Source organism: Quercus lobata, chromosome 10 (assembly GCF_001633185.2).
Source record: "Quercus lobata isolate SW786 chromosome 10, ValleyOak3.0 Primary Assembly, whole genome shotgun sequence".
Lineage (NCBI taxonomy): Eukaryota > Viridiplantae > Streptophyta > Magnoliopsida > Fagales > Fagaceae > Quercus > Quercus lobata.
In genome coordinates, this window is record NC_044913.1 from 54,084,267 (window position 1) to 54,111,859 (window position 27,593).

The window sequence follows — 27,593 nt, forward strand, 5'->3', positions numbered from 1 at the left end:
TGGAACTCCAATCAATTCAAAAAAATTTGTGCTAATTAATTTGTCCTGCAACCTTAAAGGTTATAACTTGTTTGTGCGATACTTTACCCAACATAGATTTCCCTTAAGAATTAGTAATCTTACTATATAATTTAGTTTTCATTTGATGGACTAAAATTTTATGAATTTTAGGCTAGACATATTATATACATATATGTTTTATATATGTTTCAGGTAGGTTAATTAATGATTCTTATAAAAAGTTAACGTTTCAAGAAATTTAGATTAAATATAGCGTTACTTAATTATATTTCACGTGATATAAATATTTGTCCAATTAATCTCTCAAAACTTGAATTCATCACCCTAGATACTTCGGGCAAGAATTATTTATTATAGATCCTTCTTGTTGAGATCCACCATGGGTCGATGAACTTTGGAGATACTATTAAAGATGGCAACAAAACTTCCTACAGAATCGCTTAAAAGCAACGATTTATATTCATCATCATCTCCATGAAGAATTAAAATTGAGTACCTTAAAATAAAATATCTCAATGATCTTATTGAATACTTTAAAAAAGAAAGATATGAGCATCAAAACTCCATAATCCTCACAAAAGCTCAATATGATTGGATCCACGTGAGGTTGAAAGAATTTAAGAGTGTGAGTGTGTAGTGAGTACAACTTTACTCTTTTTAAAATGTGTACACAATTAAAATTATAAGGGAGAAAGTTACTAAAAAAGAAATGTTAGAAAAGAAATATACTTCATTTCATAACTCGAATGTTCTCCTATAACAATAGTATCAAGAGCATACATACATTCAGAACTACTGATTAAACCCGCCCCTAAAAAACAAATTTTCAATGAAAAATCACTAGCCTTACCTAACCAATTCGATACAATTCCTTGAAGCGAATGGATTGGCAATCGATAATTAAGGGGGACATAATGATCATGGGTGTGGACATGCTATGAATCAATTGATCTTGAGGACGTTCCATTTATTTTGCAATAATTTGGGGGTGAAATGGTATTTTTGTGATCTGAGTTTTGTGCAATTTTGGAATATAGAGTTTAGGGGGGCTTCTTTTGTGGTTGTAGAAAAGTTTCTAGGATTTTTCATAATTAGGGGATCAAAGTGTAATTTTAGGAATTTTAAGGGTCAAATGAAAATTTTTGAAAGAGTTTTGGCATTAAAATGTGATTTAGAAAAATTTTGGGATTAAAAATATAATTTTAGAAAATTTTCCATTTGAAAATGTAATTTTGAGATAAAGTTGAGGGTTTGAAGGTGATTTGAAGATTCTTATTATTTTTCTTATTTTTTTATTTCTTGGGTTTTGAATTTTAATTGGAATTGGGCTTGAGTCTTGAGTGTCCATTTGTTTTATTTTTCGATGGGAGTGGATTAAATTATTGTAGGTATAAAAAATCCAATGGGCTTGAGCTGTGTTCATTTCTTTTAATCAAATGTGGGCATTTCAATTTAAGTTGCGTTTAAGTGGAAATATTTTGAAGGTGTTGGGTTGACATCTTAAGGTTGGGCATGGGGTTTATGAATTCCATAGTTAAGTTGTTTTGTTTCACTGTGGGTATAAACAACTTATGTGTTAGTTTAAGAAGAGAAAAAAAGGTGATGTGGTCTTTTTTTGATAATCAAGTGATGTGGTCTTAGACTTATGTTACACGGAGGATCATTTGGTAGTGATGAATTAAAAAAAAAAAAAAAAACAGAATAGTGATATGCCTTTTGATCTTCCTTAATTCCTTTTGGATACATTTTGATTAAACCATATGCTTCATTTTGATTATAGCTATCAAAGTTATGTATTTTTTTTTAAAAAAAGAGGAGCATAATAAAATGTTATTTTGAGGCCTAAAATGATTCTACATTATTATTATAAAGGCCATTGATATTTTTTTTGGACACGGATTTCCTCCAAACCTGTTTGGAGGAAATCCGGCAAACAGGGGCAGCTGTCACTAATAGAAGGAGACACGACAGTTGGGGTCATGTGCGTTATAGAAGGAGACACGACAGTTGGGGTCATGTGCAACGCACATGACCCATTTAGGCATGGAGATGTTAGGGTTAACAGCGTTAGCCACAATTTCTTCTCTTCTCAAACACACACAGCCCAGCCTCACGCCTCTCTCTCATCTCCTCCACCTTTGTTTTCTGAGCAAACTCAGACCGGCGAGATCTTGTGAGGCGAAATCGACGGCGGCCGCGTGCAGCAGCCGCCGATCTCACCGGACAACTGACAGCCCCTCTCTCTTATTTTTTAAATTAGAAAGAAACCTGGTTTATAATAAGAGACAGACTAGTCTAAATCTAAATCTAATACACAGACACAGCCGCAAAGCAAAGCAAAGCAACGCTACTATGGGATTCGGACATTGTCTTTCCCTGCCGATAGTCCGCCACCTCTACCGGTGATTGTGGCTGCCAAGCTTGCCGGCCTTGCTCTTCCAATCGATACTTCCCTACCTCCTAACTCTGCTCCCACGCTTCTCTTCTCTAATGGGTATTCATTCTTCTTCTTTTTCGATAAAGATTTGTTTTTTCTTCCTAAAGCTTAGATTTTTTGTATCTGTTTTTATTTTTACTTATATGGGTCTTTTTAGTTGAATTGATGTATTGGGTTTTGTTTCTCTCTTTTGTCTTTGATGTAATTATATATTTCTGCTGCTTTCACGACTTATAGGGATTCCACTCCCATCTATCTATGTTCTTTATTCAATCAGTGTACCCCTTTTATGGGTTCTCAAGTTAAAACCCAAAGATGCTGTCTTTTATCGATATGTAATGTAATCACTGTGAGAGATTTTAGAGATTCTACAGTACTCAAACTCAACCTCTGCATTGTAGGCATAAATTACATGGAACATATGTGCTTCTTCGCTATATTGCTCGTGTTGCTAGCCTTCCCAATTTCTATGGACAGAATGCATATGAATCTGGCCAGGTTATTTTCTTTGGAATCTTTTTTTAAGTTGTTTTCTGTTAATGTTTTACTTCATTCTAATCCTGCCGTTGCTTCTTCTCAGATTGATGAGTGGCTAGAATATGCCCCCGTCTTTTCATTGGGTCCTGCATTTGAGAAAATTTATGTGATGGTAGTAGTTGGAGCAGCCAAATTGAAAAGGAAGTTTCAACTACTCATGACTCTGGTATTTCACTACTCATGTCATGTTTAGAGCATGATGGCCTCTCCATCATGAATAATTTCTAAATTCAAGCTCTTGATGCTAACATCCATCCGTTTCTTCTTGGGCAGAAATATAACCACTTCATTCCCAAGTTTTGTTTTCCACTTGCAAGTTGATGACACCTGAGTTTCTAGCTGACATCAAGTTGATAGTATTTAGCTGGAAGAGCTTGCTTTTCTCTTACTGCCAATGTAGCTGGACTGGAAGTGCTTGGTTGGACCATTTTAGCTTTTGCCCAAATGGGTCTGAGCTATTTGTTTGTTGGTTGGTCTCACTGGGAATTAGAGAGGAAAGGAATTCTCTGGCATTTCACCATACTTGTGGTCAAATTGAGTTTGTGCTACTAGCACTTTGAGAGTAAAGCAGAAAAATTTGTAAAGTATATAATGACTTGCAGATGAGGTGAAACTAAAAGCAGAAGTGCAGAAAATTGATTGGAAATTGTAGCCTTGGCTTCCCTCAATTATTATTTTTATTTTTATTTTTATTTTTTGTAAAAAGTGGCTTTTTTTCCTCTTTTGCATAACCAGTGGCACTTAGTTGGTGATTTGTGTACAAGTGCATGGTAGCATTGATGTTTTTCAGCAGACTATCTTTGATGATGTAATGAATGGAAATGTAATGAATGGAAAGTGTTATTGATCGTGTATTTTTCAAGCTATGTTGTGTTATTATTGTGAGGCAAATGAGCCTTTTTAAACAAAGAGATGCAGATGGGTTATGGTATGGATATTTCTTTTTGATGACTGAAAGGGAATAACAAATGGGTTTTTCTTTCTTTCTTTTTTTCTTTTAATTTACCTTTCCCTTTTTCTTTTATGTTTTCTTTCCTGAGAAGAGAGTGGCCTGATTGGCAGATTCTTTTTGTTCTTAGTAGGGAAGGAGGAATCAAAGAATCTGACCCTAGAGGCTGTCAATTTGGCCATTACTACAATTTTCTTTTAACATACAGTACTAATAGCACCATTACTACACAATGAGACGCAGGTTTGAGGAGTTTGAGAGAGAGAGGGGCTGTCCAGTTGTCCAGTGAGATCGGCGGTTGCTGCACGGGGCCGCCGTCGATTTCGCCTCACAAGATCTCGCCGGTTTGAGTTTGCTCAGAAAACAAAGGTGGAGGAGATGAGAGAGAGGCGTGAGGCAGGGCTGTGTGTGTTTGAGAAGAGAAGAACTAACGCTGTTATGGACTTATGGTTAACAGCTCCACGCCTAACGCACATGACCCCAAGCTGTTTTCAAAAAAAAAAAAAAAAAAAAAAAAAAAAAAAAAAAAAAAAAAAAAAAAAAGACCCCAAGCTGTCGTGTCTCCTTCTGTTAGTGACAGCTGCCCCTGTTTGCAGGATTTCCTCCAAACCTGTTTGGAGGAAATCCGTGTCCTATTTTTTTTTCAAATTTATTATATAAAAAATTTAAGAAATTGAAATAACTTAAGTTTGGTGTGTCAAGCTACATTTAGGATTATTGTTAGGTGGTCAAGAGTTTTGTAGGTGAATTGGTATCTCTTCATGTACAAAGTGTTTGGAAATTTAAGAACGAAAGGGTTTGAGTTGCGGAGTTAGCAGCTTATTGTAATTATCTCTCAAAAATAAAAAGGATTACTGCTAGGTAACTGCGGTTGTGCTTGAGTTGCTTTAACCATGCTGATAGGATAGTAAAGAAAATCAAGCTGGTTGGTTACCCCTCTAATCTCTTCAAGAAGACAGCTCTTATCAAGGACTTGTTTACTTTTCGGATCTTGAAATAACTCAGTCAGAAGGTGCAGTTATTCGAACTGTTAGTGGGATTTTGGGTCAGCTATTCAAGGACATGTTTACTTTTTATTTGTGAGATAGCTTGGACTTATACACATTTTGCTCTTTTGGTTGGGCCGGGTTCTAATTTGGCATTGGCACCATCTTCGGGTACATTTGGCGTGATTTGCATTTTTGTTTCTTGGTTTGGCTCTATTTTGTTATTGGCACTTGAGACATTTGTGCCTTGAGAGAAATTTGATTAAATTTGGTGGTCTGCAAAAGCAAGGATGGACCTACAATAGGGCAGGGGGGCCATTGCCCCCCCCCCCCCCCCAAAAAAAACAAAAAAAACAAACTGGTACACGAATCAATCTGAAAAAATCACCGACTAACTCATACAAAAAAAATAAAAATAAAAATAAAAATAACCGACAAACTAAAAACTATAAAATAAAAAATAAATATGGACTGAAAACCTAAATTATAATTCTCAAAATTTTACCCTAACCTCACTCTTCCTCCACTTAACCTCATCAAGCATCAACGCCTCCTCCATCACTGCTGTTGCTGCTGCTCTTTTCCTCAAATCAGATCCGGATTGTTGTTGCTGCTGCTGCTGCTCCTCCTCAAATCCTTGATCACAGTCACACACGATAAATCTAAGAAATTTCTCTCCTCTCTCAAGTTCATATTTTTGTTTTTTTGTCTTTGCTATAGTGTGGACAGTGGACCATAGACTAGTTTGTGTTTGTGGCTTTGTATTGACTACTGTGTAATTGTTTGTGGCTTACTTTTTTTCTTTTTCTTTTTTGGGTTTTATCTATAAAGAAATAAAGTGGGACCAGGACAGTAGGATGTGAGCAGTAGATGTGACAGTGAATTTGTGAGAGTAGTCTTTCATTGTTTTGTCATTTGTGAGTACTATTAACTGTGAAGACTAGTTTTTGGCAAATGGTAAGTCATAAGTGACTTTTTTGTGAGACCAACTAACCAAGTCTTTGGTCTGATTGTTTTGGTTTTATCAAAAAATTTGTCTTTGACACTTTGTGTGATGTGGCTAATATTAGTAATATATATATATGAACTTGTGAACTTTGTCTTTGTCACTTTGTATGATGTGGCTAATATTAGTAATATATATAAACTTGTGCTTGTCTGTTTGTGATTATTTTGGTTTTAGATTTTTTTTTTTTTTTTGGTTGAGAAGTCCCTTTTTTTTAGTTGATGTATAGAACTACAAAATATGGAAATAATGAAACATTTTTTTTTTTAAATTTGTAGATCATGAGTAAGTCCACTACAATATTAAATTTTTTCAAAAGAAAAAATCTAAATAATTCTGAAGTCATAGCTGATGATGCAAGATTGCCAACCCTTAGCGTTGATGTCCCAGTTTCTAAAAATCTCCAAACAAAAGTTCCAAATGTCACCATTGACGAAAGTACAGGTTTTATGCGTGATCCTAGAATGCGTAAGCAAATATGGGAATATGATGTTAATGAACGGGATGAAATTCGACAAGCTTACATTAAGCTTGGTCCATACCAACCTAAACTAGATGAATACAAGAAAACTAAATTTGGAAGTCATTCTCGTAAATTTAAACATTCCTGGTTTGCAATTAAGGAATTTAGTACATGGCTTGAATATTCACCTAGTAAAGATGCTGCTTTTTGTCTACCATGCTTTCTCTTTGACAAGCCAACTGGGAATTCTAGGAGTCATTTATTTACTAAGGATGGATTTCGGAATTGGAAGAAAGTTAACGATGGAAATAATTGTTCCTTTTTGAATCATATGGGCAAATAACCTAACTCTTTTCATAGTGCTTCCGAGCAAGCCATGACAGATTTGATGAACCAGTCTCAACACATACAAAAGGTACTTTAAAATTTCAATTCTAATCAAATTGCAAGTAATCGATTGCGGTTAAAGGCCTCAATTAATGTTGTCAAAGTGCTTGCATTTCAAGGACTTGCTTTTAGAGGACGAGATGAAAGTTCTGATTCAATTAATCGTGGGAATTTTCTTGAAATATTGGATTTGGTGGTATCATATAATGAATATGTTGCAGAAGTGATAAAGAAAACACCCAAAAATGCCTTTTACAAATCACCAAAAATCCAAAGGAAATCTTACATGTATTTTCAAACAAGGTGAAGAAGGCAATTTGTGAAGAAATTGGTGATGCAAAGTTTTGCCTAATTGTTAATGAAGCTCATAATGAGTCAATAAAGGAGCAAATGGCTATTGTTATAAGATTTGTAGACAAAGATGGTTTTGTTCGAGAACGTTTTTTCGGGGTAGTTCATGTCCCCGATACTACGACATTAACCCTAAAAGATGAAATATATACTATCTTATCACATCATAGTCTGGATATTCAAGATATTCGAGGGCGAGGATATGATTGTGCAAGTAATATGCGAGGTGAGTGGAATGGATTAAAAGCTTTAGTTTCAAATGATTGTCCATATGCTTATTACATTCATTGTTTTGCACATCGCTTGCAATTACCATTAATGGCAGCATCAAAAGAAGTTATTCTTGTTCAAAGTTTTTTTAATAGATTATCATCTATTGTCAATGTTGTTGGTGCTTCATGCAAGCGTACTGAGCAACTAAAAAAAGCTTATGTTGATCAAATTGCATATTTTGTTGAAATTGGTGAGCTTGAAGGAAGAGGACTTAATCAGATTAACACATTACAACGGGTTGGAGATACTCGTTGGGGTTCTCACTTGAGATCGATTTCTAGCTTGGTAAATATATTTAGTCCAACATGTGAAATTTTACTTAATATCATCAAGGAAGGAAATACTACTTCCCAATGAGAAGCAGCATACTCATGTTATCATGCTATGATTTCTTTTGAATTTGTGTTCATTTTGCATCTCATGAAAGAAATTATGAAGATCACTGATGCACTTTGTCAAGCTTTGCAATGTCAGTCTCAAGACATTTTAAATGCGATGAATTTTGTTTCATCCACTAAAGCACTTATTCAAAAATTCAGAGATGAAGAGTGGGATAATTTACTTACCACTGTAAAATCATTTTGTGAGGCACGTGACATAGATGTCCTAGATATGAATGCTCGTTATGTTAAGAGAGGAGGTCTAGCTCGTTATCAACAAGATGACTTCACAATTGAGCATCATTATCGGGTAGATATTTTTTATGTTGCAATAAATTCTATATTACAATAATTAAATCATCGGTTTAGTAAGCATGCAGTGGAATTGCTTAATCTTAGTTCAGCTCTTGATCCTAAAGAGGCACGTGAGTCCTTTAGAAGTATAGACATTTTGTTGTTAGTGAGCAAGTTTTATTCGAAAGACTTCACAAATCAAGAAATGACACTTTCAAAAACAGAAGTTGATCATTATAAGCACAATGTAGTTCGGCATCCGGACTTCAAGAAGGTATCAAGTATTTCTGAGTTGTGCCAATGGTTGGTAAAAACCCGAAAATCATTATTTTACCCATATATTTATAGATTGATTACACTTGTGCTTACTCTTCCAGTTTCTACTGCAACTACAGAGCGAGCATTTTCAGCCATGAATATTATCAAGAATAAGCTTTGCAACAAGATGGAAGATGATTTTCTAATGGACTCTATGATTTTGTATATTGAGTAGGAGATTGCTGCAAAATTGGCTACAAAATCAATCATAGACGACTTTCAAGACTTAAAAGAGCGTCGAGTTCCATTTTGATAAATGTGTTGAAATGTTTAATAAACACTTATTTTGTATGTTATACTTTGTTGACATTTTTATAATATCAAATGTTTAAAAAAAACTTATTTTATATGTAGTATTTTGTTGAATATAAAATAGGTGTTAGTTTTTATTTTCTTTAAAATATATATATATATATATATATATATTTGTTTTAAGCTTTAGCCCCCATGTTCAAATCCTGGTTTCGTTCCTGTGCAAAAGGTAGAGATTTGTGAACAACATTAATTATAGTGATTACCATACCATAGAGACAAAGTAGAACAACTCTGAAAAATGTATATGTTGTACAATATATGATAAATTGATCCATTTTGCTAATCAACCTAAACCATTTTGCTAATTAAGTATAAAATTGCTCGTAATTGTTTAAACATTTGACAATCAAAATTACTCTTTTTAAATAATCACTACGAGTGCAAGACATAATAGAATTAAATTAGTCTTTCAAGGAACAATTTGAGAAATTAATAAACGCAAATCGTGTTGCATATGTGAATGTGATAGAAATGAGGATGCAGGAACTAGAACTGTTGTACGAAGTACGTGACAGCCTCTCAATGCTAATAATGGAAAGAACTAAAACCCTTTATCAAAACTGAAAGAAATTTGAGATGAAAACTCTTTCTCTTAATTGATTTATTGACCAATACAACTTGCTCTGTTCTTATACATTGAGAACAGAGACTTTTGGGTACAAAGCAGAAGCTGAAAAACTCACTGACTCTTAACTGCTTGAAATAAGTAACATAGCAATATAGCATGATCAATAGGAAATGGACACCTAGATTAATCAATCACGGTTAATCCACGTTTGACAACTGAAAGTACTAACAGAACTAAAACATTAAGAGCGACAAGTAGTTTGCTGAAGTGCTGAAACACAAATCTTAACTTGCTATTGATTGATCTGCATCATTTCTGCTACTTTGAGACCTTCTACAATGCAAAACTTAGCGTTTAGGAGCTTCATAACATAAATCAACGCACAAGTTGCCACAATGAATCTAACCAAATATTGCCACAAATCCCCAAAAGGCTGGCAAAGAATTCGAGCACATTTTCAAAATCCCAAGAAATACAACTCATGCTCCAGATTAATTCGTTGTAATAATGCGAACATCCGATGATAATGAAAAGGGCAGGGATGAAGAAGAACAATCCAATAATGACACAATTGGAAATGGCAAGACCTAAGGAATGCATTAACACAGCGAATGTGGCGGTGACAAATGCCAGCAACATTGCTTCCATGGCAGATATGGAAAGGCAGAAGGCCAGTGAGGCCAGTAGGAAAGTAAAGCGCCCAGGATTGTTGTCGTGAAACAACAGTGGCATGTATAGGTAAATAAAGGTAGCAGAACAAGATTGCACCATGGCTATGGTATTTGTAATAATAAATTCTTTGAAAGCAGTATTTCTAATCAGAATTGGAGACCCCAAGGCGTGGTAACACCTGCTGTAAAAGCCACGGTTGCAATGATTGTGTCGTCCACTACCAAATGGACTTGGGATGCTTCTTTCATCATAGAAACAAATCGGGCTTTACGAGTCTCCCACTTAGACTTCCGGAGTTCCTTGTCACATGTTTCCTTTGGTTTAATATCATCTCCTAAGAGTCTTCGAAATCCCGCAGGACGATAATTGTACCCAGATGCACGTTTAATCTCCGTATACAACAGTGTTACCTTTTAATCTGATAATTCTTCACTTGTTAGAGCAATGTCAAAAGGGTCGAGGTTTTCTTCGTTGAAGGCCATTTTATCGACTATAGAATTACACACGAGAGCCTTTATATACTTCAATGATTTGGAATGGTGATGGAGAGGCGTGTTCCCTTTGGCATCCTTTTCATTCCATAGGTTGCTGAGTGATGGTGTATCTAGGATGACCTGCACTGCATACTTAGCCCAATAACTAGATGAGTTCACTGCAAAATGGAGTGCATTCCAGCCTCTCTTGTCAACTAGTTCGCAACAATCAGGACAATATTTTAACAACTCTTTCATTATATCATCATCACCTTGATGGTCTGCAATGTGAAGAGCTGTCATGCCCTTTGCATCTTTCATGTATGCTATAGATCTATCAACTTCCAGCAACCTATTTATTGTAGAAGAACAATTGAAGTATGCAGCATAGTGCAGCGGAGTTGAACCTTGTTTGTCAGCTCGCTTAATGAAAACACTTATTCGTTCTTGAGGTGTTATGCTTTCCAGAATTTTTTCTATCATATCTAAGAGAATTTAAATATTTTAGATACAATAATTTTCTAAATCACACAAGGAAGACTTTTAGAAGATAGAAAAAGCATTCATGATGAATATTATTGAGTTAGCTTATTTTGTCGAATGAAATTCATTTTATGCTCTATATATCAATCGTAGGGTAAAGTTAAAAAAAAAACAAAACAAAAAAACAAAAAAAAAATCAGACACATGATAATACTGTAATTGGCAATTTGGTAGTGTAAAATGTAACATTACAAATGAGACATACGCATTTTATTATGGTTTCTCTACTTTTCTTCTTCTTCTTCTTCTTTTTAATTTTTATTTTTTTGGTATAAGTGAAATCAACAATCACACACTGTGGCATTTTTACTCAATCTGTTTGCAAGTAAAACTATTTAAATTTTCTTCGGTATTATACATCTTTTACATGAGTTTAAGTAGAGCCTTTAGTGTAATTGATAAATTCATTAGTGAAATGGTGTATTCTATTTTATTACTAGTATTATCATCAACGGTTGTTGACTGGGTAAATGTGATTTGTATATTTAAGGAAAGAAATATTTGTCTTTTACTTTCTAATTTCCCCTTAAAAAGTTAGCATTGTAGATGGATTTTCTTTTTTTTTTGGGTGAATTTTAGATGGATTTTTAGTTTTTTACCACTGGTCTCTAATTTGCAACCAATAGGGCCGTTTTATTTATTTTGGGAACGATGTTCTTTTTCTTTCTTTCCTTTTTTGGCCCAAGAATTTTTGGGAATGACTCCCTGTTAAATAGAATTAAAGTTTAAACTCAAATTACGAACAACCTTAGTAATTAATTAGAACTTTTTAAAGTTTTGTCAATGACCTTTAGTTGAATTGGCACCTCCCCATGCATAAAGTGCTTGGGGGTCTAGGGGGGAAAGTGTTTGAGCTGTAAGGTTAGCAGCATGCTGTAATTTTTTCTTAAAGAAAAAAAAAAAAAAAAAAAAAACCTTTAGGTTAAATAACATTATCATTTTAACAATAACACTATCATTTTAACAAAAACATCTAGATTTAAATCTAGCTTCCTTTACTTAGAATGTATCCAAAGAGAAAATATATAGGTTAGGATTTGAACTTTTGATATGATATTGTCCATAATAATTGTTCCTTATCACTAGACCAGGAGGCCCAAGACACAAATGAGATTCCTTTTGATATAGGCGGGAAAATTTAATTAAGAATTTAAGGCTTAAAAGAGGTTTCATTGCCCCATTGAGGAGGCGTTTTTAATTGTACCTGTAAGAGTGAAATAATTTAAAGAGAGAGACATTTCCATTGTGCAATTAATTGTTGTTATTCTATTAGAAATAGAAATTCCTATCACCGTGCACTCTTGACGCAATGGTTACTCCACATACACTTAGATTAAGTTAAAATAGAATTTCTATCTTGAATTAAAAAAAAATGGTATCATTTAAAAAAAAAAAAAAAAAAAAAGGTATCATATCATTCTTCGTCAGTGACAGAACTATTATTAGACTAATAGGACCATGGTCTCCCCCTACAAAATTTGTTTTTAAAAAGTCGTACTTAAATATACGATTGGTTCCTAAAATTAGTTTATGAGCGATTCCAGTCCTTGATGTTTAAGTGATCACTTTTAGTCACTTAAATGATATGATCAAAATAAAAAGTTAAAACTAATATATAGCCACTCCATTAAGAAATTTGACCATTTCCCATATATTTGACCATTTCCCATATAGTTAGTTGACAAAACTTGATATAATCAAGTTTTGTCAACTAACTACCCAAAATAATCATTAAAACAACTAATCTTATTATCCAACCAAGATCAAGGCTTAGTGTTACCATTTTTCTAAACATCTAACAACCAAAAGTTTTGATTCTTATAAAGAGATGGATAATAGGTGCCCCCTAATTTGTTATAAATCCCAAAACATGGAATCAAAGAGGGGGAATTCAATTTAGTTCTGAAGTCTAGAACTTAACTCAATAGTCATATTTACTACTCTCACTTGGGGTAATTACAGCAGCCTAAGGAAATAGCATTTGTGTGTGTGGTGGTGCGATTAGTGTCTACTCTCTTTCCTTCATCTCCTCCCTTATTCTCTCCACTTTTTTATGTAGCATTGAAGGCAATTATTTGTACCATTTTTTTCAATACTTTAATGGATATTCCGTTTGTTTTTATTATGAGCTTGTGTCCTTGTATTTCTTCTATATTTTGCACCATTAGCCTCTATTTAATACTAAAGTGAGTTGTGGCCTTAACTCCCCTTTATTTTGAACCAAGGTTTATAGTCCCAATATATTGACCTTTAAAAAAAATCGACCTAAACAATAGCAATAACTTTTTACCTTAATACCAAAATCACTCATGGGTTAAAATTTAGGAACTAAATATTGTATTTTTACCAAAATTTTAGTAGTACATTTATGTTGTATATAAAAAATTTGAAAGTTTGCATTCAAAAAATTTATATTTGGCCCACCCAAAATTGGAAACTAGTTTGAAATTGAGCCCAAAAATCCCAAATATTAAATAGCCACATGACATCTTAGTCGTATTTGTTTTTGACAGGACTCTTTGATATTTGTTTGCTGTTTGGGACCCCAAATTAACAAAGTTTAGAACTTTTACGATTTGGGTGTTATTGGGTTGTCTGATTCCAACTAAAGAATTGTTAGGTGCTTCTCTTTTTTAATAAGAAATTTTTGTATGTGTTTGGAATTTTCATTTTAACAAATCTTTTCAGGTTATCTACAAGACTTTATAGATCATGAGAAAACTACTTATGAAAATAAAACTTCACTATTACAAGGTTTGGCATTTGAACTTTTATAAATTTTCAAAGGTTTTTTAATAGCTTTAATGGCTGTTAAGGACTAGAAAATTAATAGTTTATCAACTTGTTTGTAGCATTTTTATACTTGTACTTACTCGATATTTTAATTTCTACAAAATCAAAAAAAATTTAATGAATATTTTCTAAACTCGGACCCATAGGAAAATGTAAGATGATTTTATGGAATTTTTGACTTTGTACAATGAATTGAAAATTGCCATGAAATACAATCCAAAATCAATCCTAAAATATTTTAGAGTTTCAAAAAACATCAAATTTTATTTTGATAGGTCATAATCGATTAAATTGAAATGTATTACGACATAGTTTAAATTTTATTTGTTTTATATTTTGTTAGTACTAAATTGATGTTAGTTTTATTTTTCATATATTAATTTTGTTTTATTTAAGTATATTTTTTATTCTTGATTTGTCATTTTTTTTATTCATGATTTAACGTACCAAAATAAAATTCTAGTTGAGTAATTCATAACCTCAATTTGTAAATATATATTGAAAATTTTTTATAGATAATATATAAGATTACTACTATAACTTAGTTACAAATTTATTTAATTGTTGAATTTTCATGTAGTATATATTACACATCCTTATATTTTATAGATCTTATAGCTAGACGAGATACATAATCCTTGGGTGTGGTTCCACTAGTTTTTGCCATTCTTATAATATCTAAATCTATATTTATACAATTATATAAAATAAAATAAAAATCTGACTTTTGTTGACTTATTATAATGTTGCCAAATAAATTTTTGGAAGCCAATGTTTTTTCACATCATCATTCTAACATATATTTTTTAATTTCATTTTTAGAATTATAAGTAATAATAAATTATATATATTAATTTAAATTAATAAGAAACCAAAATTTCTTTTTTGGATGAAACAATCCAATACTCAATAAATTCTTATTAAATTAGTTTTGATTCTCTAAAAAATTTTAGTCATGTCAACCCGAATATGACACGAACACATTAAGTCTTGACTCATTACATTCTAATTTCGTGTCGGGTTCGCGAGTCGTATCCAGTTTTGCCACCTCTACTTATACTTCGCAAAATAACATAAATTTGGTGGACTTAACAATACATATTGATATTAAATGAAAGTAGATGGAAGGATTATATTGAAGAATTATAAAAGTTAAAGTTATAAGATTGAATTGAAAACAAGTCAAAATTAAAAGGAGTTATTTGTAATTTATATCTCTTTTACATCATATCTTAATTGATTTTTTTAATATATATGAATAAGAAATATATATACACCGGGAAGCCAAAAAAAGAATACAATGTCCTCATAGTTTCCGTTAAAAAAAATATATCCCATGAAATAAAATAAAATTTTCTCATACCTTTTTATCAGATAATTCTTCACTAGTTAAAGCGACATCGTAAGCATTGAGGTTTTGTTCATTGAAGGCCATCTTATCGACTCTATCATGACACGTGACATCCTTTATATAATGCAACGATTTGGAATGGTGATAGAGTGGTGTGTTTCTGCAAGCATCCTTTTCATTAAAAAGGTTGCTGAGTGATGATTTTTCTAGGATGTACTTCACTCCATACCCAGCCCAATGACTACTAGATGAGTTCATGACAAAATGGAGTGCATTCTAGCCTCTCTCGTCAACTAGTTCGCAACAATCAAGACAATATTCTAAAATATATTTCATTACCATTAAATGGCCTCGATGGGTTGCAATTAATGTGAAGAGCCATCATGCGCTTTGCATCTTTCATGTATGCTATATAGGACAAAATTGTCTTATGCCTTTTTCACCCAAATTATATAGTCTTATGCTCCCTTCCCAAACTAATTAGAGAAATGCCCATTTTTTGAAACTCGACTTTCTCAAAATCAAGTTAAGTCCTATAGTGATGTTTTTAAGGACCTATAATGACATTTTTAAGGACTTATAGTGGCGTTTTGTAACTCGAGTTCCATGAAATCGAGTTACAAAATGTCACTATAGGTCCTTAAAACGTCACTATAGGTCCTTAAAAACGTCACTATAGGCCTCCAAATTTTTTATAAAAAAAAAAAACTCAATTTTGAGAAAATCGAGTTACAAAAGAGGGGCATTTTCCTAATCAGTTTAGGAAAGGGGGTATAAGGCTATATAATTTGGGTGAAAAGGGCATAAGGCCATTTTGTCCTGCTATAGATCTATCAACTTTCAACAACATTATTGCGCTTTTTAAACAATCGAAGTATGCAGCACAATGAAGTGGAGTCCAACGTTGTTTGTCAACTTGTTTAATGAAAGCACTTTGTTCTTCTTGTGTTTTTCCCACTAGAATTTTTTGTATCATTTCTAAGATAATTTAAATATGTTAGACTTAATAATTTTCTAAAAGATACAAGGAAGACATTTAGAACATACAAAAAGCATTCATAAGGATAATTGAGTGAGTTTATTATATTAAATGAAAATTCATTTTATGCTCTACATAAAGATCGTAGTCTGTCATGCACACGTTCACTTACTTTTTTGTATAAAGTAGCAAAATTTTAAAATCACAAAAAAACACACATTATATACTATAATTGGACCATAAAGTGTAACGTTAAAAGTGAATCTAAACAATTTTATTTTGGTTTCTCTACTTTCTTTGCATAAGTGAAATCGACAATCACACACATGTGACAATTTTACTCAATCTATTTGCAAGTAAAATTATATGGATTTCCTTTAGTATTATACATCTTTTACATGAGTTTCACTGTTTAAGTGCAAAAAGAAAATGCAAAGCAAGAAAAGTAAAGTTTAACTTATGCCTTAATTTAGTTGGTAGATATGATTTGTAAAATGATGTATAATGTCGTTTTTTCACTTATAAATATTTATTCACCAAATTAGAAGTTTGTAAAAAAAATTTGTAACTTTAGTATTTTTATTATTATTATTATATTGTTACAAGTATTATCATTGGTTATTGAACGAGTAGATATGATTTGTATTTTTAAGGATAGGAATATTTTTCTTTTACTTCACTAGTCTCTAATTTGCTACCATTGAAACTGTTTTATCCATTTTGCACCCACCACCACCACCCCCCCCCCCCCCGGGAACTTTTGGGAATGACTCTCTATTAAATAGATTCAAACTCAAATAACAATTAGTCTTTGTAATTATTTAGGACTTTTAAAATTTTTTTCAATCATCTTTAAGTCAAATAACATTATCTTTTTAATGAAGACATTCAATATTTAAATTCTCCATCCACTTTTCAATTAAAATGTATCCAAAAAAGAAATTATATAAGGTAGGATTTGAACCTGTGACGTTTGGTCCATGATAATTTTCCTTATCACCAAGGCAATAGGTCTAAGACATGAATACAATTTTTTTGGTACATGCAAGAAAAATTAATTAAGAGTTTAAAGCTTAAAATTAAGAGGTGTCATTCCCCAATAAGAATGAGACTTTTTTTTTTTTTTTTTTTTGACAAAAAGAAGGAGACTTTTTTTTTTTTTTTTTTGATGTGAAATTCGACTAAACTTTATTAATCAGAAGAATTGACAAATACATCCTGGTTGAGAGCTTGTTCAAGAAAACAAGGGGTCTCTTCAACCCAAATAGATAAATCTGCAATGCCTAAAGCATGTCTAGCAAGTAAATGAGCTGGCTTATTGCCATTTCGACCAACATGGGCGAAATCTACACGACGGAAACTATGAGCAACAGTAATGGAACTAAAAACCAAAGCAGCAACAGATAATGGAGGAGGAGATAATTCCCTTAAAGCATTAACTAGAGACAACGAATCACCCTCAAGCGTGAAGTCCTGGATAGACATGTCTTTGGCGAAGTTAAGGCCCAGCTCAACAGCCTTAGCTTCAACCTCCATGGCACCTAGAGGAGCATCAAGTTTTTTACTGCAGGCACCGATCATCTGACTCGCTGCATCTCTAATTAAAATCCCCACCCCCGCCATTTTCTGCTCTTTGAACACAACACTGTCTACATTAATTTTGTAGCGATTAGGAGAGGGAGGCGTCCATACCGCTGCTTCAGCTAGCTGCTTCGAATCTGTGCCCTCCAAACAAGCCTGATACACAACTAAATATTCCAACGCACCCTGTACTACGGCCTGCGCTGACTTCTTCGCACCACCATGTCTGTGTTCGTTCCGGTTCGACCACAACGCCCAAGCTATCACAATCAAATGCTCCACCCCACTGTGATCCCATTGAGCAATCATCACTACGTACCACAGCAAGTCCATGAATGAGCCGAAATGGTGATCCACAGAACCCAGAAACAGAGAGGAAGAGCGCCAAACTTCTCTAGCACGTTGACAGCGCCAAAATAAATGGCCTAAAGATTCGTCCTCCATTTGGCATTCGTCACAAACACTGTCCAACAGCACCTTGCGCCTGACCAGATTCTCCTTCGTGGGTAAAACATCCTTGCAAGCCCTCCAAGCGAAATGGCGGATCTTGTGCGGGATATTACAGCTCCATAAATACTTCCAAAATCTTCTTAACTGACTGCCATTTGATACACCACCCACCGGCACAGTTGAGCTCATCTCCATGGCTAGCTTATATGCACTACGGACACTAAAGATTCCATTGTGCGTTAAAGCCCAGGCCTGCTTATCCGCTGGCAGATTCGCACTTAGAGCTATACTACAAATTAAATCAGCTTCATGAGGAAGGAAGGTTTGCCGCACCACCTCCTTTTTCCATGCACCCTTTTCTTCGTCTATAAGGGCTGCAACTCGAGAGTCCTCAAGTAGATTTGAGATTGGAGATACTACCTTATAATTTGAGGGAGAAGGCACCCATTTATCCTTCCAAATCATGATACTATGCCCATTCCCCACCTGCCACCTTTTACCATTCCGGATAATCACTTGAGCTGCCAAAATACTCCTCCAAGCAAATGAAGGATTTTTTCCAAGATTTGCATCAACAAACTCACACCTCGGAAAATATTTGGCCTTAAATACCTTATACAATAAGGAATCATTCCCAGTCTGGAGCCGCCAACCTTGTTTTGCCAACATGGCCAAATTAAATTGCTTCAATTGCTTAAATCCCAAACCCCCACAAGCCTTTGGGGCACAAAGTTTCTCCCAACTGATCCATGCCATTTTCCGTTCCTCCTTACATTGCCCCCACCAAAAATTCCTAATGATACTCATCATCTCATCACAAAGGGAATCAGGAATTTTAAAGCAACTCATAGTGTACGTCGGAATAGCTTGGGCCACTGCTTTTATTAGAACTTCCTTTCCAGCTTTAGACAATAGCTTTTCCTTCCAACCAGCCAATTTCTTAGCCAATTTTGTCTTGACTTCCTTGAAAGTATTCTTTTTATTTCTTCCCACCAATGATGGGAGGCCCAGGTACTTTTCATGCTGCTTAATCACTTGAACCCCAAACCTCACCTTTATCTCCTCCTGGATCTCCTTTGCGGTGTTAGGACTGAAAAACAGAGAAGTTTTGGCACAGTTCAACTGTTGGCCAGAGGCTTGCTCATACGTACTCAGTACTTTCTGGAGGGCTACACATTCTTCAACAGTGGCTTTGCAGAAGATTAGACTGTCATCTGTAAAAAATAAATGAGATAGACAAGGGCCACCCCTACACACAGATACACCTTCCAACAAGCCATCAGCTGTAGCTTTTTTAATTAAAGCAGAAAGACCTTCAGCACAAATCAAAAATAAATATGGGGAAAGTGGGTCACCGTGGCGAAGACCTCTGGAAGGAATAATATGGCCACTAGGTTTACCATTGACACGGACCGCATAAGTGACAGAAGAGATGCATTGCATCATCAAGCTTCTCCATCTTGAGTGGAACCCCAATTTCTCCATTATCTTCTATAAACATGCCCATTCCACCCTGTCATAGGCCTTGCTCATGTCTAACTTGAGAGCCATCTCACCTGTAGCCCCTGATTTCTTCAAATTAATCTGGTGCATTGCCTCAAAAGCTACTAGAACATTATCAGTAATCAGCCTCCCATTCACGAAAGCACTTTGGGTGTCACTGATAATAGATGGGAGGATTTTTTTAAGTCTATTGGCAAGAGTTTTAGATGCCAGTTTGTAAATAACATTACAAAGACTGATTGGTCTATACTCCGTTACTCTTTTAGGAGAGGTAGTTTTAGGGACCAAAACAATATGGGTTTCATTAAATTTTGGCGGGGTAATGCCCAAATTTAGGAAATCCAATACTGTCTTAGTCACTACTCCACCTACAGTAGCCCAAAATTTTTGGAAAAAAAGAGGGGGCATACCATCCAGACCTGGGGCTTTTAAAGGATACATCTGCTTCAAGGCTTTGTGCACTTCACCTGCCTGGAATTCCTTCACCAGCATGGAGTTCATTGATTGGGTGACTCTAGGTTGAACGGCCTCCATAATTTCAGTGAACTCTGATGGTGCTGAGGAAGTGAACAATTCAGAGGAAGTGAAGAAGGAGACTTTTTTAATTGCACATGTAATAGTGAAATAATTTAAAGAGAGAGTCGTAGTCCATTGTTATCATTTTATTAGAAATAGAAATTCTTGTATAATATATATATATATATATATATATATATATATATGAGATGGGTTCAAGTTACTCCTGGTAAAGAGTTACACTTTTTCTAAACCATTGGATTTAAACAGATCCAACGGTCAAAAAAGAAACTCATTAAGGATCTCATTAATTATCCCTTATTTATTGCATTCCATACCTATCTCTAAACCTAAAAAAACACAAAAAAAAAAAAAAAAAAATACTTGGCACTATTGTAGAATGCAAACCAGGAAACACAACATTTTGGAGTACGTGAAGCTTCAAATTGCGAGTAACTACTGGTTACATTCCAAGTCTCTACCATAAAACAGAAAAATATATGTCATAAAGAAAGCAAAGCATATATCATCAAACCATATAATCTAATCTCTAAGTTCTTGGCAACTTCATAATATTAGTTCCAAAGAAAACAATATTCATATTAATTCTTCAAAACTTCATAATATTAGTTCCCGAAAACAATATTCATATTAATTCTTCAACCAACATACTCCAAAATGAGTGACATATATAGGACATGTTTTTTGCGTTTGTGGCAAGTTTAGGGTTAGGATAATTTGTGAATTTTATTTTTTGGTTTAACTCTTTATAAACAAGTATAGAAATATAAAAATAAAAGAAGAAGAAGAAGAAGAAGAAGAAGAAGAAGAAGAAGACGGTTTTAATTTTTAATTGATTAAGCTACTTGATATAGTTTGTTTTACCGAATTTGTTAAAAACTTCCCAAATTGAAGACTACTCCTTATAATTTTTTTTTTTTTTTTTTGGAGAAAAGTCAGCACTGAGCAGTAATTTCAATCACCAAGTAATCTTCGATTCATGGTAGAACTGTTGTAGTCGTACCATGCGTGTGGTTCCCAACTTTTAAAGGATTGTATAATGAATTATTGCAGCACCAAGGTGGCCTTTTTCTGCATCCTGCATGTGCCAATGGACTATTAGCATACTTATTATTTTGGTATTTCATATATATATATATATATATATATATATTATTTGGGACTCTTTTTTTTTTTTTTTGGAGAAACGGTGGAAAAAAAATTATAGAAAGACGTATACTTTTTTGTGTTTTTTTTTTTAGTTTAGAGATATGTATGGAATGCAATAAATAAGAGATAATTAATGAGATCCTAATCAAAATATTAGCATTAATGAGTGTCTTTTTTGACCGTTAGATCTACATAAATCCAATGGTTTAAAAAAGATGTAACTCTAAAGAGTTACACCAGGTGTAACTTGAACCTCTCTCTCTCTCTCTCTCTCTCTCTCTCTCTCTTCTCTCTCTCTCTCTCTCTCCTCTCTCTCTCTATATATATATATATATATATATATATATATGTACTTTTTAAGAGAGTTATGTATCATATCATTCTCCATCGGTGACAAAAATATTCTTTAACTAATAGGACAATGGTCCCCAGAATTTGAAAAGAAAAAAAAAAATAAAATAAAATAAAAACCTCAAGCTTAAATGTATGGTTGGTTCCTAAAATTAGTCCATGAGTAATTTTATTACCTGTTATTTAAGTGATCACTTTTAATTACTTAGATGACATGGTCAAACTAAAAAAAAATAAGAATTAACATATCACCACTCTATTATGAAGTTTGACTAGTTCTCATATATTATGCAAATTCCTTGGGGGGGGGGGGTGGTTTTTCCCTTCTAGAAACACAAAAATTAGGTTTGGTCAACGAATTACCTGAACTAATCATTAAAACAACTAATCTTATTATCTAACCAAGAACAAAGCTCAAGGTTGCCATTTTTCTAAACATCTAACAACCAAAAGCTTTGATTCTTATGAAGAGATAAATAATAAGTGCCTCCTTAATTTGTTTGAAATCCAAAAACATGGAATCAAAGAGGGGGAATTCAATTTAACTCTCAAGTCTTGAACTTAACCCAATAACCATATTTACTACTTTAACTTTGGGTAAATACAGTAGCCAAAGGAAACAATGATTGCAGTGATGACTCTAGGATTTTTGTCCATGAGGGTTAATAAGAAATATAAATTAATTATTGTTATTAAGTGAAATTTAATTATTATTACGTAGAATAATTTAATTTATTAGTTTATATTTTTTACTTTTTACCAATTTTTTATTGAATTCACAAGACATTTTGATAAATTCTTTTGTATTTTTTTTTACAACTTTTTAATTTAATTTGTCAGTTTCTATCTCCTCGCTAACTAAGTGTTTACAATTATTTAATTGTTTATTAGTTTGCAATTCTTTAATTTGTTCACAATTCTTTAATTTATAAGTTTACAATTCTTTAAATGTTTCATATTTTTATTGTGTTTTAGTGTTAATGTACTGGCCCATCCAAATAGCCAACAACCACTCACATAATCACAAGTCACAAATTCGGTCAAAGACTCAAAAGTGAAAAAGACAAAAACTCATAACTCAACAAAAAATAAAAATAAAACACTATAACACCACCACCCCCCCCCCCCAACACACACACAGTGATTCAGTAAAAGAGTCTATCAAAACACTATAAACAAAAACTCCCATAGTGAAAGAAAGAGAGAGAGTGAGAGCTAAAAATACTAGATGAAGTGGCAGCAAATCAAGCAGTGGTGACAAATTAGGGACAGATTAGGCATTAGCAATTCGGGGGCAGATCCTAAGTTAGAGAAAGCAACACAGCAGTAAATTTTTTCGTGGGTGAAGTGGCTACCTTTTTCCTTTGGGTTTGGAAAGTGAAGAGGGATAGTGGGAGAGAACTAGGTCAACGTCAGGGTCAGGGTGTGCAAATTTTTATTGTAGAGGGTTCAAATTTAAAAAAAAAAAAATATATATATATATATATATATATATATGTGTGTGTGTGTGTGTAAATTTCAGGTCAGGGGGTTCATTTGAACCCCTTGACTACAATGCAGCGCTTGCCTTGAGTAATTGTGTGTGTGGTGGTACAACTAGTGTCTACTCTTTCCCCTTCATCAACTCCCTCATTCTCCCCACTTTGTTATAAAGCATTGAAGGTAATTATTTGCACCATTTGTTCATGGAGAATGTTAACCAGCACTGCCTAGTGCTAGTTAAGTACAAAAAAGACAAAAAAAAAAAAAAAAAAATTGTTAGAAAAAGTCAAAAAAATTCTAAACAGTACCTGCAAAACTGAGAAAATGATATGAATTGCAAAAAAAAAACAAAAATTATGTCAGGAAAAAGTAAAAAAAAAAAAAGAAAATTGTGGTTAACGGGCACCGGCGCGTTAACACAACCCTTTGTTCATTACTTTAATGGATATTGTCTTTGTATTTTTTATGAACTTATATCTTTGCATTTCTTTTTGTTGCACCACTAGCCTCTGTTTAATACTAGGTTGAGTTTTGGGCTTAACTCCATTTTATTTTGAACCTGGGTTGATAGGCCCAACCAATAGTGATTAGCAATTGTATGGTTATTGTATTTTTATAAACAGTTTTGTGGGCCTAACATAAACGATTTTATTTTTATAAGAACTAAAATCGCGCATGGATTAAAATTTAGGAACAAAATTTGTATTTTCGCCAAAATTTTAATAGTATGTTTATGTTGTATATATAAAACACATGAAATTTTGGAAGCAAAAAATTTATATTTGACACTCCAAAAATTGAAAATTAGCATTCTTAGATTGAAATTCAGCCCAAAAATCCCAAATATAAAATAGCCACATGACAACTTAATCATATATATAAAGTGTTTGACAGAACAATTTGTCTGGGACCCAAAATTAAAAAAGGTTTTGGACTTTGTGATTTGGGTGTTATCGTATTGTCTGATTCTGCATAAGGAATTATTTGGTGCCTCCATTTTTTTTAATAGTTTCTTTTGTATGTGTTTTTGTTTTTTTAACAATTTTTTTAAAGATAATCTACAAGACTTCACAAAACATGGGAAAAATACTTATGAAAATAAAACTTCCCTATTATAAGGTTCAACATTTAAATTTCAAAATTTTTTTTAAAGATAGTTGTGTTAATGGCTGTTAAGGACTAGAAGATCAATAGTTTATCAACTTGTTTATAGTATGGTTAAACTTGGGCTTACTCTTTTAGTTCTACAAAACTACAAACTGAAAATTTTTGTTATGAATATTGTCTAAACTAGAATTCATGAGAAAATGTAAGATGACTTTTAACAGAATTTTTGACTTTGTACGTTGAATGGAAAATTTCCACGAAATACGATCCAAAATCAATCATAAACTATTTTAGAGTTTCAAAAAACATCAATTTTTTTTTTAATAGAGTTTTAACCTATAGTGTTTATTTCTAATAATTGATCTCTTTATCATTAGATCAAGATATCAATTGGTTTTTAGTGTAGGCAAGAATTGAATCTTATATCTCTTATTCAACCATTAGAGATATAAGTGATTGAATAAGTGATTGAATTGAAATGTATTATGACATAGTTTTTTGGTGTTTTTTTTATTTGATTTATATTTTGTTAGTACTGAAATAATGTTAGTTTTATTTTATGCATTGATTTTAAATTTTAGTATATTTCTTATTTTTTTTAATGGTCAATTCTCTTTTATTCATGATTTAACGTCGCAAAACTAAAATTCTAGTTCAATATCATTCTTCACTTCTTTAACTGCATAAGGATTAATCGCAAACTTTCACTTTGATCATTATTAATAAATAGTAGTTATAATTTTACTGAGCGTACAAAAGTTGAGTAATTTATAACCTTAATTTGTAAATATATATTAAAAATTTATTATAGATTTATGATATAAGATAACTCCTATAACTTAGTTACAAATTTATTTAATTGCTGAATTGTCATTTAGAATATATTACACATTCTTATATTTTACAGATTTGTAAGATGAAATATATAATTTTTGGGTGTCGTATTCATTATAAAAATATGATAAATCCTTGGCTGTCGCATATTACATTGCTTCCACTAGTTTTTATCAATCTTATAATGCATATCTAACTTTATATTTATATAATAATATAAATAAATTTTTAATTTTTATTGATTTATTCTAATGTTTGTCACATAAATATTTGGAAGCCAATATTTTTACACATCATCATTCTAATAAATATTTTTTAATTTTACTTTTAGAATTACAAGTAATAATAAATTATATCAATTTAAAATAATCTGAACACAAGCTTTTTTTTTTTTGGGATAAAAAAAAATCCAATATTTAATAAAGTCTATTTAAATAAGGTTTGATCATTAAATAAATTTTAATTAAATTGAGTGTGTTATTTTCTATAAATTTTCAATTTGATTTTTTATTTATTTATTAATACTTCTTAAATAAATATATCTCACACAAAAATATATGTTAACGAACTTCTTGTATATTAAATAGGTGATTAGTGACAGCAAAAGTTATGGCATTACTTTCTACTCAACTATGCATGCTGGAATGTTGAAAAAAAAAATAGATAGGCATTACCTTGATTGTCCCAAATTAGTGCAGCATGTAACGTTGTTCTACCAAGGGGACCATCATGAGCTGGTGATTTGCATTTGTCTAAGATATGATCCATCACTTTTTCAAATCCTCTCTCCACAGCCAGGTAAAGTGGAGTCTCATCAGCATCATTACAAGAATACGAAAAATCTGGGCCCTCTTCAATCAACTGTTTCACCACATCAAGATGATTATTATGTATAGCCTCATGCAACGCCGTATTCTTTTCATTATTCGTCTTCTCCTGCATCTTCTTCACCGCATTATTAACCCCATTTTCGAGGTCTCCTTGGAAAGCTTTTGCATGTTCAATTAAAACTTTCACCATGGTGTCATGCCCGTACCTTGCCGCAATATGCAAGGGAGTTTCACGTTTGACACTAGGTTGTGATAGCAGTAATGGACACGTACTGAGAATTTCTTCAACAAAGGCTGTTGATGATTCTAAATCTTCTGATCTTTTAATTAGGCTTGAGAGGTAAATATGAAGGATTGTGTTTCTATTTGGGATTAGTAGTTGGTTAAGGGGATTTTTTAGAAAATAACAACAAAACCCAAACAATATCATTAGTTAGGAAACGTTTTAAACTATTTTGGTTCTAGCAATTCGAGTGAAGAGGGGTCGATTTCTGGGTTTTTTATTTTATTATTTGCCAGTAGCTCTCAGTTGGTGGAGTGGCCACGTTGGCAGAAATCGAGTTCAAAGCTGTCGATTTCTAATCCTAGAAAACGAGTTTAAAGGACTTGGTTTCCAGGCTTGAAAACCGAGTTCATTGGACTCGGTTTCCAGGCTTGAAAACCTAGTTCAATGAACTTGTTTTCCAGGCTTAGAAACCGACTCCTTTGAACTCGGTTTCTTTGTGTTTCCAACACCCAGGAACAAGAAAAAATGAAATCAGAAGGTGCAGGGAAAACCAGTCGTTCCAACACTCAATAAGAACAAGAAAAAATGAATTGCAGCGACGGCGACGGTGACGGGAGCGAGAAACAGTGACGGCGACGGGAGAAGTTGGCGACGGTGCCGGCGACGGAGCAACAGGCTCAAAATGAGAGTGTGAGAGAGAGCTCGACTTCTCGTGAGAGAGAGAGAGAGGGAGAGACTCAGAGTGAGAGTGCTGTGTAAGTTTGAACTTGGTTTTTTTTTGTGTGTTTGGTTTTTTTGTGAGAGGGAATGAGAGTGCTGTGTAAGTTTGAACACGTTTTACGCATAAAGCGAGATGAACTTGGTTTGCAAGAACAAAAACCGAGTTCATTGAACTCAGTTTGCAAGAATAGAAACCGAGTTCATTGAACTCGTTTTCTAGTCTTACAAAATGAGTCCAATGAACTCGATTTCTGGCGTATTGGACCTGCCTCGAATACCGGCAAAATAGGAAAATCGAGTAAAACATACTCGATTTCATAACCCAAAAATCGTCCCCTCTAAATTCGAATTGTTAAAAACCAAATTAGTTTGAAACATTTCCTAACTAATGATATTGTTTGGGTTTTGTAGTTATTTTCTAAAAAAATCCTTGGTTAAGAGGCTTTGGAATATTTTCGAAGTCCTCGATATCGCCTTTTGCTGCAGCGTTGTAATAAATAGGTTTCATGCCAATTGCAATGTTGTCCTCTATTTGCAAAGGCTGACTCGATGCTTAATTAGCTTCAAACAAAACGGAGGACTCCATTCTGCTCCAATATTTCTCTCTCTAAACAATCTGACACTCTACCTCGTTTTGATGGGGGGAATGGGCAGACTAGTAGTATGAGGGGCAACTATGTAATAAGTTAGGCAAGGTTTGAAAGAATAATGGAAAGTAGTATCTCGA

General features: G+C 33.2%; 1 protein-coding gene and 1 long non-coding RNA gene across 2 annotated transcripts; both read left to right on the top strand.

Annotated features, from left to right (window-relative positions):
- The first annotated feature begins 1,940 nt into the window (after positions 1 to 1,940).
- LOC115965429 lies at positions 1,941 to 3,904 on the top strand. Its single transcript, XR_004086052.1, has 4 exons — positions 1,941 to 2,515; positions 2,860 to 2,956; positions 3,039 to 3,161; positions 3,269 to 3,904. It is a non-coding gene; the product is annotated as an uncharacterized LOC115965429 (long non-coding RNA).
- A 3,272-nt stretch (positions 3,905 to 7,176) lies between these two features.
- Positions 7,177 to 8,577, top strand: LOC115964975 (zinc finger MYM-type protein 1-like). Its single transcript, XM_031084191.1, has 4 exons — positions 7,177 to 7,695; positions 7,849 to 8,050; positions 8,171 to 8,365; positions 8,462 to 8,577. The coding sequence occupies exons 1-4, from the start codon at positions 7,177 to 7,179 to the stop codon at positions 8,575 to 8,577; spliced, it is 1,032 nt and encodes a 343-aa protein (XP_030940051.1).
- The last annotated feature ends 19,016 nt before the right edge of the window (positions 8,578 to 27,593 follow it).